Below are 17,820 nucleotides of genomic sequence, written 5' to 3'. Positions count from 1 at the left end.
GATGGGAAAATGTTATATTTTATAATCTTGTGCGTTTAGTGACCTCCGCCAGAAAACAACAAAAAAAATAATGAGTAGACACATTTGAAAAATTAAGTCGTACATCGTCGCCTTCCCTCTGTGACGTGTGGATCAGCGTTGTGGCGTTCCTGAACACTGATCTGATCTCAGTTTTGACAGCTACATCAACACTTACAAATCACTGATGGTTACATCAGCATTACAACATTTTTCAATACTTTTTCTGTTATAAAGTCTTTTTGTTTTTTAAAATACTTTGTTGTTTCCGCCATTTTTTTTTTTTTTTTGACACTTTATTTTGATTTGTTTGTTCTCGTCTGAGCTTTGCAAGAAAGATTGTGAGTAAAACAACAACAAGGCTCAGACCTTGTTCTAACTGTGTTACCTTATTAAATTGGACACATGAATACATGTCAGAACACAGTGTGTATCACCTTATTTTTTATTATTATAAGAATGACGGCTGCTTTAATAGTCTGACTTAATAGCTGAAAGAAAAAAGTAGACTCGATCACTTGTGCTGCGTGTGGAGAAAACAGTGTGGCCCGTGTAAGGTGATTCGTACAGTAGGTTGAGCCTCTCCATAAAAAGAGATTTGAGTTTTAACAGTTTTAATAATACAAGCAAGACGACCCGTATAAACTTGTGGTGGTCAAATAAGGATAAACAGCTGGTGGCAACTTCTCTATTGAGCTGTTTTTTTTTAGCCATGCTAGCAGCGAGGCTCCTGGGATGGAGAAGTTGGTCCAACACTTTGGTCCAGACTGAAATGTCTCAACAGCTATCGGGTGGATGATGGATTACGATGAGGAATGCTAATGACTTTGGCTATCCCACTGACTTTTTCCTTTAGCGTCGCCATCAAATACTTTCCAAACTAATAACATTTCCTTTAGCCTCAGCTGTTTAATGCTTATTTGCAAATTCTAACATGCTAAGATGCTAAACTCAGATGGTGCTAAACATTATACCTGGTTGGCATCACCATGCTAACAGATTTAACATGTTAGCATGCCGACGTCAACATTCACCAACAAAGCACCACTGTTCTTAGATACAGCCATACAGAGATGCTAATGGCTGTCGTGTTTCTCTGCACCGCCTTAAGGCCCGAGCTTCAGACAAACTACGTCTCACAATGTTCTGTGTCACAACATCTAAAGGCACATGTGTTTGTACCTGTCTGAAATGGCCACACATGAAGGCTGGACTTGCAGTTCCAGTTTATACTGGGATAACTGGAAGATAAATTTGTTGTGTCGTTAAAGTTTAACTGTTTGAGGCTAGATTTTTTTATTTGCGCCCCGTAGTGATGCTCATTTTTGGCTCTAGCCCTAAAAGCCTTTATGGTTTCTGTCACTCACGTTGACCGACGTTACATTCACTGGTCAGAGCTTCAGTTTTTAATAACCTTTGTCTTTCCTCATCAGAACCATGTGGAACCCAACGAACAGTAACGACCAGACGGGGCAAGTGGCTGCCCGGATGGAGACCACACCGTCTTTGGGCAGCGCGAGCATCTCAATCTCCCAGCAGCAGGCACCCAAGAAATTCGCCCCGATGGTTGCACCCAAGCCCAAGTTCAACCCATACAAACAGATGGGAGAGCCCACCCACTCTGACCCTGCAGGTAAGCAGCACAGGAGACGGTGCCGAATCACTATTATCAAGAAAATTACAGATTTAACCTCAACTTAAGACATTATCTGATACTGTGACTTGACTGTCCGGCTCTAACCTGTGTGTGGAGCAGTCAAACTCAATATCAGGTGAGAAAATGACTTTTGTTTTTATGGTTTCACGCTGGAAACAACCAAAAGCCCGAGGCATCGTGTTTTCAGGTTGTCCGTCCATCCGTCTGTTTGTCTCAGTCTTGTGAATGCGATATCGCAATAACACCTCGAGGACGGCATAAACATTCACTCGGAGCCAAGGATGAACTGATTGACACTCTGTCTGCAAATGGTCAAAGGTCAACTTCAGTGTGACATCATAACGTCAAATCCAATGCTGTAGCTCAGGAAAGGGGAGATGTGACCATATTTCCTGCAACTTGACTTGTTTGGCGGAGGCGTACAACCGCGAGGTGGTCATTCTAGTTCATTGCTTTGACTTTTATTCATCCACCTTCTTCACATCCTCGCCCCCCCTGGGTGACGACCACAAGCTCTGTGCTCCACTGTAGTAGCAGCCTCCGATGTGAAAACAACATATTTCTCACTGAAAACGATTCGCTGGATTAAAAAATGTCAATTTAGTCATAAATTCCATTTTAACAAAAAAAAAAAAAAGAATACGCTCAATACTTTTCATGAAATTCCTTTGAAGTCTGGACAAACACGACGTCTAACCTTCAGCTGGACCGGCTGGCGGAGGCTCGGAACAGTGAGCTGGTGATTCTAGTCTTCACTTTGCAGAGTGTATTTTTAACATGTAATTTTTTATCTCAAACCCAGTGTCTCCACAGTTTGCATTTTTAATACCAGTCTGCATTTCATGTTCCACTTGTGCTTTTCTTTATATCAGCGATAACCTTTCCACGAGTGAGCTACAGCACAAATGGCATTGTATTGATTGCGGGGTAGTCCTCCTGTCTTCAGGTGACTGATTACAAATCAGCGCAAAAACAAAAACAAAAAACAGCTGTGAGGTGCGATGTTTTTACTAGGTAATACAACTACTTGGTCACCTATTATTTGCCAGGTGGTACAGCAGATCTATTCATTATCAGTTTCCATAGTTATAGTAATATTTTTTTTTTTTAATTTTTCCAAAAAGCTCATCGATTAAAAAAAAAAAAAAAAGATTTCTCAGGCCGATCAGGTCTTCTGTAAACTGTATCTGGACCTTGAACAGACCTCACTGTTTTTAAAATCACCCACCAAACACAGTGTGGAAAGAACTGGAGTGACACAGCATAAAAATATACTGAAACACATATTCAGTATGCACCTATTTTTGTAGTTTTGGACATAATTTCTTATTATCAGTTATGATAACATGTAAAGTATTTGAAAAGTGCTATAAAAATAAAGTTTTATCATTATTATTAATAGCTGAGATCTAGAAAACCAGAGCTACTGGCAATGATTTACATATTTTAATATAAATTAAAGAATTTGATGCGGATTTGAATAAAGATGGCGATATGAGAGCCCCATAACAAGACTAGGTCAAAACGTAGCATATGTCCGGACCAATGTGGTCAATGTGCGAAATTGAGGGACCGTTGTAAACGACTGCCATCGCTGCGCTGTATTTGCAGTCTGCCTAGTGTCAGCTGGTTTCACTATTTTAATAAAGCTGAATTTCCAGTAAAGCTTTTCTCATCAACATATTTTTTCAGTTTCTGGTGTCAGACAACTGACACGCCCCCTGTCTGTCTCACGCGCCACAGCTGAGCGCCGTGATCTAGCGCGCGTTTCCCAGCAAAAACAGACAGAGAAACGACCTGCTGATGTCATACCGACATCACACCAGCATCATCACAGTAAACTGACAACCTTCCACTATAGTTGTCTATGTCGATGCTGAATCTGAATATGACACAGACGTGAAAAAATACAAATATGTCATAGTTTTTAACCATTTTAGCAGCTGTGTGTGGAGACAGTGGCATTTTACTGACGTTTTCTCAGAAATTAATTCGCAGTGAAGAGAAATCCAACGTTCCAGTAACTCCATGTAGAGAGATGTTAAACCAATAGTCACTTCCAAGTCATTTCCAAGCTGCTGCTAAAATCCTGATTTTATAACCGCGACGTCGTCTGACCAAATCACCAAACATACACATTAAAGACAAAGACTGCTGTGATTTCAGCTGCATTTACAATCAAAATGATCAGTCAGAGACAAAGTTAGAAGCGACAGAATATCTTTTCTCTCACTCAGAGCCTCGGTTTTGTCCGAGGAGTCACTAGATCTGTTGGTGTCCATAAATCTAGTGACAAATATCCAATGGGGAAACTCCAACTAGGTCACGTGGCATTCAGCTGACCAATGGTGGAACTATGATCACTCAGTCAGTAAGTCACGGACATATAGGGCTGGCCCTGCTGTTGCGGTTCATCCAAAAAGCCACATGCAATCCTTGAGCCCTGGACCGGTTTAAGTTTAATTTTATTAAATCTCTAAGTGCTGATTGTAACAGAGGCCTCGCTGCATGTCTCATTTCTAATAAACCAACAGTGTAAACACTGTGGGTTGCAGTTGTGGGTGAGTTCAGGCCTTGTGCTGTTTAAGTCCCTCATGAGCTGATGGTTTGTTTTTTGGAGAAAGTGCTTTATGTTAATGTCAATAAACACATTTACTGAAAGAGCGTAACAGTCTGGCGTGAAGATTTACATTTAAGGTAGAGGTAAAGATTATTTAAAACAATGTAGAAACACAGACGCTGTGCTCCACAGAGCATAACTGTCTGTTTTACATGAGGCTCATATGACTCCTTTGAGAGGACTTTCTAAATTAAGACTCATGGTGAGAACTAACTAAAGAAGCACAGTGTGTGTTTTATTTTAAAGTTCATATGATCATAATTTGGTTTAGTTTTGACCAAAAGAAACCCAATAATAGGATGATTTATGCAAACGAATACAAAGAAAACGCCTTTCCATTCTAATAAGATACTGTAATTTGAAAAGAAGAAGACAGGAAGTGACTTTGGTGTCACTGGCAAGAAAAAACACTGAGAACTGAAAAGTTAAGACACCTACTCACTGCCGCTTACAGGCATTTTAAAAGCATTGATGCTCATAATTTGCATATGCTCAAAGTGACTGTAATATACCACAACCACAACAGTACACAACGCGGTGTAAAGAATCTTTTCAACACTGTGTGAACGATGTTCCTGAAGCTCCGCTGGTGTTTAAATCGTTTCTTAAAAATGTGAAATATTTCATTATTCAGACACTTCCGAAGTCTCCGTGAGGGAGATGTCACGAGGGTAGAACGTGACACAAAGATAGTGTTATGCACATAAAGTACTGTATATCAACCCACCGCCCCATCTGGCATGTATGTAGTAATGTGAACATTATCTAAACCTCTGCCCTCAGCCCCCCCGAGAGCCCTAGATTTCCAAAACAGAGGGAAACGGTTATGAAATTCAGCAAGTAGTGAACACAGTGTCAGGCTGAAAAACACTGCTGTCTGTGGGGGATTGTGGTTTGAGTCGTGGACCTCTCTCCGGTACTCCAGATGTTCGTATTGTAAAAACTTGTTCTTAGACGGCCGCTCTGTGAGCTCTGCCCACCGCCGAGGAGACAAAAAAAACCCAAAAATAAAATAGAAAACAGCGCATCACCACCAAATGTGTTTTTTTACAGGCTCCCACACTGTTTGAGTTCCCCCTCCCCTCTCAAGAATATGTTCTGCTTATTGTAATTTCACGCAGACATTTGACCTTATGTGTGCAGAGGTTGATACTGGAAGCTTTTTACATATTATTAGGGTGTGATAGGAAGCTGTAATTTTAACCATTTATAATTTTAAATGCCTTGAAACACAGTACGCGGGGGAAGGGGGGGGGGGGGGGGTGGTTGTTAGAGTTATAATCCTTACAATTTCAGTGCTGGTTGACTTAGCAACAGCCATGGTTACAGGTGGTAACAGGAAGTGGGCGCAGCAAACACTCCTATAGCCACGCAAACGTCGGTTGTTGGTAAGCATCAGCAGGTACAGACAAAGACAGTGGCTGCAATGAAACACACATTGGCTATTGGTTAAGAAAATGACCATAAATAGAATCACAAACTAACCTGACGCTTCAGATGCTTTTTTTTAAAAACATTTTTTAATCTGCACCAGAAGCTCTTGGAAGACTTCGTTAAAAACTATTTGGAACGGCAGGCGCTTTTTAAAAAAAAAAAAAAAAAACGATACTTGGCAGGTGATTGGATGAACCATCTGTCAGTCACGTGATGTAGCAGGAGAACGCTGAAGAGGAAACACAACAACACAACAACGACAAGCTGCAGCCTGAGGAGCTTTGAAAAGCTAGTGAGCATGTTGGTGGATGATTCTTCTCTGTAGCTGCCAGAGGTTCCTCCTCCATAGGACACTGATTGGTGATTGGTTTAATAAAGATCTTAATGATTATAACTTTGAACCATGCTTATGATCATGATTTTGGGTGTAGATATTTTAGCCTTGTCTATGAAGAAAAATGTTCATTTTAAGCCCTTTTGGATAAATTGCTTTGACAGACTCAGACAGGACCAGTTGCCTCAAATTCACACCTAAAGAAAAGAGCGAACTTTGGATCTATTAGTGTCGAGCTTCACCTCTGACCATTTAAACAGATTCTTTGCAAATTAAAATTAAAAAACCCCCCAAAAAAACAGCTACATTTTATTCCCAGTTGATGATTTGTGGCATCATTAAAGTCTTGTAATCCCAAAAATGTCATTTTTAATCCAGACCCTTTGCCACTGTCTTATTTTCCACAATTAATCACTGTGTGTGGGAATTAAGAGGATTAATGAAACAATGCAACAGAGGTGGAGATACTTACAGATACATTTGCAGATGATATAATTGTTGTAAATTTGCTCTTTTAATGTTTTAACTTTTATAAATTCAGTGATATCGGAGCTACATTTGCTAATTATCTCATGACCTGAGAAAAAAACCCAAAAACTGTTAATCTCACTGTTTCTATGTGTCATTTATGCTGTTCACATTCACTGTGACAGTAATTACACAAGCTGAGTAACATTTAATGGTGTGTCTTGGTTGTAAAGACTCACTGGAGGTCAGTTCTACCGTTGACTGATTTGTAAATATGCGGAGGGAACGGTATTAAAGAGCAGTTTTAAAGCAGTTTTCAAGGTTTAATTTGACATTATCTGGTTTGTATGTAATTTCCTATAGAATGCGACGTCTTCTGCTGATAAAATATTATGACTTTTTTGGGCTGCTGCATTAGTCTTCATTAAACATTTGACGATGACAGTGATGATTGCTTGTTGTCAGCATTTTGAACATGCAGAGATGTAAAGCCATCTGCAGACATCTCCACTTGTCAAAGGATAAGACGTCTTTATGAACAGATTATCTGGGTCTCTCTCCGTTTTATTTATTTAATATCTTTTATATCAAATGTGGGGACTGTCTGATGTAAAACGGAGGATTAGCATAAAAATTAGGGACAAGTCAATTTGGCACAGCGCCTCGCTGTCCCTTTTGTCTAGCAGGGGCCAGTGTGAGGGCTGGAATGAGCAGTCTGAGGCCATGTTTATTGCACAGACAAAGAGGCCGGTGCAGACGGGGCGGTGCACAGTTAGCACGGTCTGCCGTCAGATTTTTATTTAAGGGAGGACTTGTCCTGATTAAAGCCCCAGCAGGAGGAAGGTAAAGACATATAGGTCTCAGACAGTGACCCTTTACTCACAAGTCCTGACAGCAGATCAGATTTTAGGGTTTAAGTTGATCTCATATGGTAGATGTGCTGTGGGGAAGGTCAGTCGTGATTGCTTTGTGAAATATAATTTTCTTTTATGCTTAGTTCTTTGCTGCCGGATCTGAACTTAACTCTTATTAAGATTTTGTTCTGGATATTTGCAGGATGATATGCATGTGATGGTTGTGTGATTAGAAAAATGCTCAACTCTGCAAAATACTGTATGAGAGGTGGATAAGATATCATGAATAACTGTACAAGGCAATGCAATCCAGTGCAATATCCCTGCAATAAGAACTACCCTCCGAAACATATTAGGTTCACTTTTGTTAAAGCAGTATTGACCACAGCGTGTCAGTTACTCTTTGCTTTGTAAAATAACTAAAACAACATGTTATTGGCAGATCTAACGCACGCACAAATGCATTGTGGGACAAATTGGCCTTTCTTGAAAACACTAAATCATTATATTTTGCAAGAAAGAGACAACACATTCCTGCTGCATGATAACGACTGACTTTCTTCCTTGACATCCTTTTAGACATGCATCCTGGTAAAAATGTTTTGCATTCTTGTTATTGGATCTGTGTGCAGCTGCCTGCACAGATCAACACATGTTGATGACTAGCTGTTCGGCCTGTTGAGCGCTCTCTGGGACTTCTCTGTTTCATTGAAAACTACGCACGAGAACGGAGCGTGAAACGCAATGTCGAGGACGGAGGTCATTTTCCCAGAGCAGACGGGTGATTCACTCTCTGTCGACTCTCGTGTCTTTTATGTTTCCTTTTATATAAAACATGCGCACGGACGGTCTGATCGATTGCACGAGAGATCCTTCAGTCTATTGAGCTGAGCTGTTGTTTGATTCACTGCTTGTGATTTTGACGCTGTTTCAAACAGCTGCTTCACATGTCTGTGTAGAATATCTCAGTCGAGCATTAAATGGGGATTTCTTCTCTGTGAGTGAATGAAGGAATCATCATCAGCAGCTTCATTCAGAATATTATGATATGAAGCGATTAAAAACCTGAACTTAACGTAATACAAATCAAATTTCTTCCAAAAACCTCAACTACAGAAATAACACTGAAGTCATTTTGGTAGTAAAAACAACGTGCTGTTTGGTCTCATAATGTCTGGCTGCTAATTGTCGAGCTCGATAAGTTTTTGTCGCGGGATAATGAAAGTTAAACATCCGAGAAGTGCTGTTTTTGATAAAAAAAAAAAAAAAAAAAAACGTTCTCGCCCCAAGTTTCCAGAAACGTGCTAATTGTTTGCTCAGAGCAGTTCAAAAGTGTTGAACATGTGCATAAGCTGTTTTTATTCCTCCCTGCTTGACTGGCCAGAGGCAAACTGACTACCGGTTGTTATGTCAGAGTCCCTCATGGGTGTCACCAGGAGAATTTACAGGAAATCCACCAATGAGTGTGTCAGGGTCCCTATAGAAACCACAGGCTCACGCTCTGAGCGCATACAAAAGCCACTTTTATCTAAGTGGAGCACACACACCTCAACTACTTGTTGTATTTTGGCTGCAGTGTGTTTTAAGTCTGTATATGTGATTTAAAAAAAAAAATCTTCGCCTGAAAGTTTATGATTATAAAACATGTTGTTTTTTGTTTTTTTTGCGTGTGTGAGACAACGCACTCCGTTGATAGTTTTGAATCTGATGTTTTCTGTTGCCTGAACGAGACATTTCACTTCTCTAAATCTCACCATTATCCTAAAGAGGTTAATTGTGTTATGAAAACAGTTTCCTTCACGTCCTGTTTGTGCAGCGCGATGTCTTTATGATCACAGGAAGAGTCTGAACGCTGAGTAAGATTTCAAAAACTGAATTTACATGTGAAATCTTAGTCTTCTGTTGGATTGCACGGACTTGTTTTGTCATAAAGACATGCTTGATTGTATTCTAAAACATACTTAGCCATGAATGTTTTATAATAAATCTTATATTTATGTTTTATTTTTAAAAAAATCCAATCCAAACCTCCTAACATAAACAATCCGAAGTCAAAGTGAAATTCAAATTGTTGTTTGACCAGGAAACAGCATATTTATCCTCAGTGTTAATTTGACTTGTCACTACTTTCTGTTCCAAATTGTAATTGCCAGTGGAAGAAATTCAAGTTTAATATATTTTTCTGCAGTGACACTCAAAGTCTTCCTGTTTAATGCCCCACGTTCAGCAAGAAGACTGTTTATCTGCGAGTGCCGGCATTCAGAGTTGTGGATGCTGCTGCCGTCGACTGATACTGTAATTAATTTGACTGGTGCAGTATCTCTGTGGGCGGGCACTCAGTGTGTTGTAATAACCCTTCAGTGAGGACTGATGTTAGCTGCTGCTCTGGAACTGGAATTAAAGAGAGGGTCGCTAACGACGACTGAGGAGGCTTTGGTACAATCTTTGGTGACGTTAGCAAGCCAGTTGGCTAGTTTTAACTAGCTCGTTAGCTTCCACCGGTGTAGACACTTAACAAGTGCAATGGGTGCAACCAAATGTCAAACACTGTAGAGGACAGGCGGCGTAAATCGCTAATAGCATCAACATTTGGAGGCTATACACTAATGCTGACACGGTCCAGACTGTCGTGCAACACAAGAGTTGGCCGCACGTTTCCCAGAGGCTGGAAACATTCACCCTGTTTCCACAAATACATCCAGACATGGTTTGATCCTTGTGAAAAATATGCACAGTAGATACAGACTCAAAGTTTATATTTCCTTATCTGGTTCAAATTTCTGTTTGACTTGAAACAACCCTTTAAATAGTTTTTCAAAGAAGGACTGTAACCAACATGCAGAGAGCAGGAGTATAAACATAATAAAATAAAAGTATAATAAAAGTAACATAATCGCATCTGAGCTCTCAAAGTGGGGAAATGATGTTTGCTGTTTCAGATGTACTCTATATCTTTGATAAGCTAATGTTGGCCAATATGTCAGCCTGGCTGATTTGTTGGTCTTACCCTGATATACTGTGTGTTACATAATTTATACTAAATCGCGTTACTGCATTAACTGTTCTTATGTCTATATATGGTCTTCTAAGCTCTTTGATAACATCTCGGTCGCCACAGTTAACAAGCCCAACGACAGTGTTCCCCATCAATGAGATTAAGACATCTAATAAATGACATTAGGTGTCCATTAATGGACGTGCATGCTATATTTACACTTTGTGTGGAACTGTGCTTGTTAGTGTGAGAATCCCATCCTCTCACTTAGTCGTACAGCCGTGTGATGTAAGTCAGAAGTGAGTGTATGGCCGGGTACCTCACACGGCCTTTGACACTTGGAGTGTACAATAACAGGCTGTAAGTTTACAGTAGATGCTCCGCGTTGCAGAGGCTGCTTGGAAAGGCTTCTTGTTATGAAACTGGCTGAGTTTACACAGCAGTGACTGTCTGCTGTGACATTTGACTGGCTTCATTTACTCTCTCTCTCATTTCTTTATAAGAAATGACAACACAGCTCCCCTCGCCACCTCTGATGAATCATGCTTTCACTCATTAGAAAACCTCACCAGCATCGCAGCTCGAGGCTCTAATTGTTCCGCCCAGTCACTGGTTGAAATGTTTAGATAAAGAGGCCCGGCTCTGGTTTTAAACCATTCACTGTTTTCACAGTTTTTGTTTCTTTGCTTTCATACAGACACATAATCCGTCTATTGTCCCTGATCTCGATTTCTCCTCCCGTGGGGATTCTCCTTCAGAGTAGCAGGAGCCACTTTCAGTCTGCTCCTTTACACTTAAAACAAGTGCATCTCCAAAGACCTCAAATCCCTCCCTTGCATCTCTCAAAACCAAATGAAGTCATAAATCACTCTTCTATACATATCATGCTAATTAAGAGCAGGGCTCAGCTGCTCCTCGCCAGCGGAAGATGGAATAAAACGGGTCCATAATTATGTCAAAACAATGTGCTCTCAACCTCTGCCACAGCGCATTTGGAACGAATGTGTGGGGACAAAACATGTGGACCGACACCCAGGACTTAAAAGTTCATTTTGTCTGGAAGGGATTGTAGGTTTAAAAAAAAACAAACAAACAAACAAAAAAAATAAAGCAGTTTGTCAGATTTTCTTTTGTTTTAAATACAGATTACTTCAAGTTTGTGCAACTAGAAAAAGATGAGTCATTTAGATTTTAGGGGGTCAGCTACTGTAGAAGTTTTTCCCGCTCAACACCTCTGCTGTAGATGTTTATCATGTGACACATGTGGCTCCACACTGTCGCACTCCCCTGTGGCTCGCTGCAGCATGTGCACATGCTGACAGACACCAGAAAGTCAGACTTTCAGCAATAAATGAAGTTTAGATTGTGGGAGATAATTTACGCTCCGTGCCCCGAACAACATGTGAGCAAAGTGTGACTTTCGTTACAGCGATGGGACAAAACAAAAACTGGGGCCTGTGTTCTTCAGGGGGGGCTTATCAGTTTCCCGCTCTTGCAAACTGTTTCTTCACAGAGATGTTTCATGCATTATGTGAAAAGGCAGTTATATTATGTACCAGGCTTTGTTCTTAAGTCCTTAAAGGCCAGATGGCTGCCGCTTACACACGTGTAACTCTGATAATATTGTACATATGTAAATCTATAAGCATATGCTCGACCTTCAGCGTACAATCTTCCACCCCCCCCCCCCCCCCCCCCCCCCCCATATACTAATCCTTACCACAGAGCAGACCTACTTAAAAAATACTCATCTACAACCTGCAAAGTTTTATTTATTTTTTTCTGCTGCAGAAACAATTCTCTGCTGGTATTTCTCTTTTCTAGTTTCATACACCTGATGGCCACTTTATTAGGTACGCCTGTTCAACTGCTCGTTAAAATATCTAACAGGCCAATCACATGGCAGCAGCTCAATGCATTTAGGCATGTAGACACGTTCAAGTCGATCTGCTGAAGTTCAAACCGAGAAATCATAACGGGGAAGAACGGCGATTTGAGTGACTTTGAACGTGGCGTGGTTGTCTGAGTATTTCAGAAACTGCTGATCTACTGGGATTGTCACGCACGCAACCGTCTCTAGGGTTTTTACAGAGAACGGCTCGGAAAAGAGAAAACATCCAGTGAGCGGCAGTTCTCAGGATCAGTTTCTCTTGTTGATGCCAGAGGTCAGAGGAGAATGGCCAGACTGTTTTGGAGCTGATAGAAAGACAACAGCAACTCAAACAACCACATGCAGGAGCGCGTCTCCGAACGCACAACACGCCGAACCTTGAAGCAGATGCGGCGACAGCAGCGGAAAACCACAGCGGGGAGCCGCTCCTGTCGGCTGAGAAACAGGAAACTGAGGCTACGATTCGCACGGACTCACCAACATTGGACAATAGAAGATTTAAAAAAAAACAACGATGCCTGGTCTGATGAGTCTCGATTTCTGCTGCGACATTCAGATGGTCGGGTCAGAATTTGGCGTAAATGACTTGAAAACATGGATCAATCCTGCCTCGTATCAACGGTTCAGGCTGCAGGAGGTGGTGTAACGGTGTGGGGGATATTTCCTCAGCACCAACTGAGCGTCATTTAAACGCCACAGCCTGCCTGAGTGTTGTCGCCGACCACGTCCGTCCCTGTATGACCACAGTGCACCCGTCCTCTGATGGCTACTTCCAGCAGGATAACTGATTCACTGAACTCACGTGGCCTTCACCGTCATCAGATCTCACTCCAGCAGAGCATCTCTGGGACGTGGTGGAGCGGGAGATTCACATGCTTTCATGTCAATATGGATCAAAACTGAGGAATGTTTCCAGCACCTTGTTGAAGCTGAAGAAATTAAGGCAGTTTTGAAGGTGAAAGTGGGTCCAACCCGGTACTAGTGAGGTGTACCTAATAAAGTGGCTGGTGGAGTGTATATGCAAGTGTAAGACTTCCACAGTTGTCAATCATTCATGTACTGCACTTGATATGTTTCTACATGTATCACTGACTTGAAAAACAAAGTTTAATATTAGTCTCAGTCACAGCTGGATCCACATCCATCCTTCTATTATCCCCTTAACAATACTCCGGTTCCCGATAACCAATTATGCCTCTTATGGCCTCTCAAATAACTTTAATCACTGATCAGGATTCCTCGTTCACAAAGCAGCTACTTAAAAGTAATTGCTCAATAAAGAGAGGGGAAGTTGTCGTATTAAGTAGGTGTTCCTGCTGCTCCTCTCATTAGCGCTCACTTGGAGCCTTCAGCTCCCTGTTGTCACAAATGGAGTCGGTTTCATTCACAGCACAGAAGCTGTTCTCGCTCTTCCTGGTTCACGCTGCTTCAGAGCAAGACGGCGAAAGCCCCGCGCAGAACAGAAAGTCCTCAACATTTCAAACCCGCGTTGATTTTGACTTGTTAGAAATAGCCCCAGCACAGAGCCGGGGGTTCGGATTTTCTGGCGGCGGGATCACCGGCAGCTTTTCAATAAACACATTATAACAGCGGGAAGCCAGTGAGGGCTCTGGTTGTGAAACTGGGTGAAAAAGACGCAAAATAAAAAGCTCGGAAAAGAAAGAGAGTGGCAGAAAAAGCTCCTGAGCCTCACCTACGAGTGACGTTCATCATTTTCTGTTTCTACAGATCTTCACTATTTTAATATTGAGCATATTTTCCCCCCAGATGTTTTGTCACTGTTTCACTCCAGTTGAGCAAAAAGAAGGTCGTCATTTAATGAGGACAGTTTAGAAAAATCTTCTGATGTAAAAACAAACAAACAAAAAAGAGAAAAGTGGAAAAATAGAGAGAAAACACAGTTGACATTTAATTAAAAGTCTCTGTGTTTGCACTTTAAATGGCATTTCTTTCTTTAAAATTCACTTTTTGTATCACTTAGATTTTTTTTTTTTTTTTTTTCTCCTGAACTTCAAATTGTCATGTTTTGGAAAGTTCAGGTTATTTTCCTTTGCTCACTCTCACACTGTCTTTAAGTCATCATCTCCATACTTATTTAAATGGCATAATGCTGATCCAAACTCCCTCCTGATGGCACCTGCACCACTGAGAAATACTGTCGGGGCAGGAACCGAGTCCAGGAACCAAAACTAGGTGCTCGGTTCCTGTGGTCGTGGGAATGCAGGTGAAAATACCACGTTCCTAAAAAGGTTCCTCGAAAAAGTTCCTGCAGTAAACACACACACAGTCACTTGACCCCAGACCCAGTGTGTTGCTGGCTGCTTCGATAGTCTTTACATTACGCGTTAGCTGATGTTGCACATGGATAAGTTGTATTAACACTGCAAATAAGCAATGTTCAATTAATGAGTTAATTAATTTTTATTGCACTTTTGCACATGGTGTTTTCTGTGCTGTGTGTTGAATGTATTTTTACTGCAAACTAAATTTACCTACAGATACAAATAAAGCAGTTTGTAAGCATCAAAACTCTTTTGCATTTCAACGTGTTAAACGTGAACACTCGTCCAATATAATGATAATGATATGATGTTTTTGTAGCAGCATCCAGGGTCCGTGTTTCGTTTGTGCTTGGGCTGAAGGACGCGCGATGTGATGCACGTTTTGCAACTTTTTGTCGATCGACAGCTCGTGGCGATGCGACACGCAAAGAAGTGTAGCAATGTGGCTCCGGCAGCAGTGAAGAAGAAGACTGTGATGCAGCAAACATAGATGCGAACAATGCAGAGTTCTAAACATGTATAAAGTCTGCTTTGCAGATGGTTCACGAGGAAGGAAATGCTGTCAATATGTTCTGCGTCACTCATTCACGCAACGTCGAGTTCTGAGGAGAAACTTTTTACAAAAACAAGATACAAGGCATCTTTTAAACCTTGAGGTTGCAGCTTTAACTGCCTTTTATGATGTGCCTTATGTGATAATTGTTCAGCCACAGCTATTAAAATGTACATGTGCATATTATGAACATATCTCCAGTGTGTTGAAAGGCTGTGTTGTAACTGCTCTCAGGCCTTGGTGATTTGAGTTCCCACAGTCTTGTGAAGACAGGTTCCACATTTTGCTCGATGAAGTCAACAAAATAATCATTATTTGAACGTACAGAATATTCGAAAAGGCACGGCTAAAGATCATCTGGGCATCAGCAGTGTATTTTCTAAAGGAAGGATATTTCCTTTCATGGATAAATGTTAAATCGTGGACATACTGTAAGCTTTAAAATGACATGCCACTTCATTTAAAAGGCTTGTATTAAACGACTTTCTGTGCTGACCCCAAATCAGCCACAAACAACTTCAACCGCCGTTTATGAGAGAAAATGATTTTTGCTTGGAAGGACTACAGGGAATACAAACTCCTGCTAGTGATTGAGTCTTACATTAGCATATTAACACATTTCAATCCTAAGTGACTGGCGTGATGACAGATGCGAGGAAAACAAGGTCGAGGGAGAAAATAACCAGACGGATCCTTTCAGCGAAGATGCTTAATGACCCCTGTTCCAGCTCCAAGTCCTGCTTTCCACTGTTCCACATACGAAACTCTAAGACCTTTTCAATAAAACATGCGTCTCTGAAACATTTACAACTTGTGTGTTTCCTGAAATGATGAATCCAAAACATCTTTGATGTTCGAGAGAAATGTACATGAAACTTAATGTTTTAATTCTGTGTAAGCCACAAGTTACAAATGACTTATATTCTGGTAAAAAGGATCCGTGCAGGATGGGAGGGGAGGGGAGGGGAGGGGAGGGAGGGGAGGGAGGGGAGGGAGGGAGTGAGGGAGGAGCGGGGCAGCGCCTTGTTGTCGAGCAGCATATTTTATTCTCCCTCCCAGAGGTTTAGAGGAGCTCTTACACTCTGGAGTTTTAGCGGAGGTCACAAGGTTATTATATAAACAATTCACATTGAGGCCCTCAAGCACCCAGAGGGGAATGTTTAATGCAATGCTCACAATTTCTGCAATGTTGTAATGCTCAAGACGCAGACATGTGTCCAATTTTAACCACGCTGCATTATCTCTCCATGTTCACTTTTTCTTTTTCTTTTTCTTTTTTTTTTCTCTTTCGGCTGTTTTGTCGAGGCAGCTGAAAATCATGCTTAATTAATTTGGTCAGCTGCCTTGGATAAACTACATTGATGACATCAATTAGATTCTAATGAAAACAGATAAAAGCCATGGAAAGCAAATGGAATTTCTGAACAGAACTCATCAAAGTCTTAGCATTGGAACAAATTCCCATTACGTCTCATAAAAGCCTTTAATTTGCAAAGCTCATGTTTGGTTTGGTACTTAGAAGTACATGGTCAAATGATTCAGTCTTAAGTCCTGTGCCGAGAGAAGCCAAATCAGAATTTAATTTGGCACGTAACTCCTTATCCTGTCTGAAACATGTGGTTGGATGCAATCCTTGGATTAGCGCGGACTTTAGAACTACGAATTTGGCTTGTTTCTCCTCCTCTGGCAGAACAAACACCTAGTGTAACCCGTTTGTAACACAACACTTACATTTCCAATCTCGGGGGGAAAAGAAAAACACACACACACACACACACACACACACACACACACACACATTACTCCAGATTAGTACTTCTTAGTTAACCAAATTGCTGCAATTATGTGTGTCAATCCGTTGACGTGGGATGAGGAGGCTCCGTTTGTTTCTCTCTAAGTCTTTGTCTTTCTTTTGTAATAACAGTGTGAACTATTTCCAACGTCAGTGAAGTGATTTTTACAGGTTCTCACTGATATTGCAAGACAAATTATGATTAATTAGATCAACATGGTGCTATCGCATATTAATAACACAAACAGTTGTTGTTGCACTTGCACATGTGCACATTCTCCACACACAGCATGATGCTGCCCAGTCACGTCCATTCATATATTTATACACAGTGTGCATTTAGTTTTATTGTTTTGCATGTTTTATTAAATGTATTGTTTTCTGCACCTGTGGCACTAGTTATTCAGAATATTAGATGAATGATTTAAAAAATTTATATTCATTAACTTTGGTGTAAATTCACTGGTGTCTGTTCCTTCAGAACTGTGACAGTTTAAATGTAGAAAAAAGGGGAAGTATTTAATAAGCTGTTTTTTCTGTGTGTGTGTGTGTGTGTGTGTGTGTGTGTGTGTGTGTGTGTCTCCATCCCAACAGACTACCCTCCCCCTCCACCACCTGCCGAGGAATCAACCGGTTTCCCATCATCCCCCGGTTCCTTCCCTCCACCGCCGATGAACTCGTACGATTACCAGGTGAGCGAGGCTGGCGTTGTTTTAAATTTCCTCGGATGTCAGTAACTCTCTGTGAGTCAGCACAGAAAGCAAAGACAGCCCCGAGCTCCACTCTGGAGTTCGTGTACCAACTCCAGCAAAACTGTCTGTCCATATAAGTTGCAGCCAACTGCAGAAGACGTATGCAGCTCCAGATGCTGCCTGGAGCCAGCCGTCATAACTTAAGGACCCACACACACTCCTTTCTTTAT

General features: G+C 41.2%; 1 protein-coding gene across 2 annotated transcripts in view; it reads left to right on the top strand.

The window, feature by feature from the left end:
• The window catches only part of LOC111231933 (lipoma-preferred partner homolog), a 144,436-nt gene that overhangs the window by 49,613 nt on the left and 77,003 nt on the right, over positions 1 to 17,820 (top strand). For both annotated transcript variants that reach the window (XM_022759215.1, XM_022759216.1), the window contains exons 4-5: positions 1,452 to 1,651; positions 17,493 to 17,590. In XM_022759215.1, coding sequence (XP_022614936.1) covers positions 1,456 to 1,651; positions 17,493 to 17,590 — 294 coding nt within the window. In that variant the 5' untranslated portion in view covers positions 1,452 to 1,455. The remainder of the gene's footprint in view (positions 1 to 1,451; positions 1,652 to 17,492; positions 17,591 to 17,820) is intronic.

This window comes from Seriola dumerili, unplaced genomic scaffold (genome assembly GCF_002260705.1).
Source record: "Seriola dumerili isolate Sdu_G_001 unplaced genomic scaffold, Sdu_1.0 BDQW01000321.1, whole genome shotgun sequence".
Lineage (NCBI taxonomy): Eukaryota > Metazoa > Chordata > Actinopteri > Carangiformes > Carangidae > Seriola > Seriola dumerili.
The sequence above is the reverse complement of the archived record's forward strand: the minus strand, read 5'-3'. Positions and strand labels throughout refer to the sequence as shown.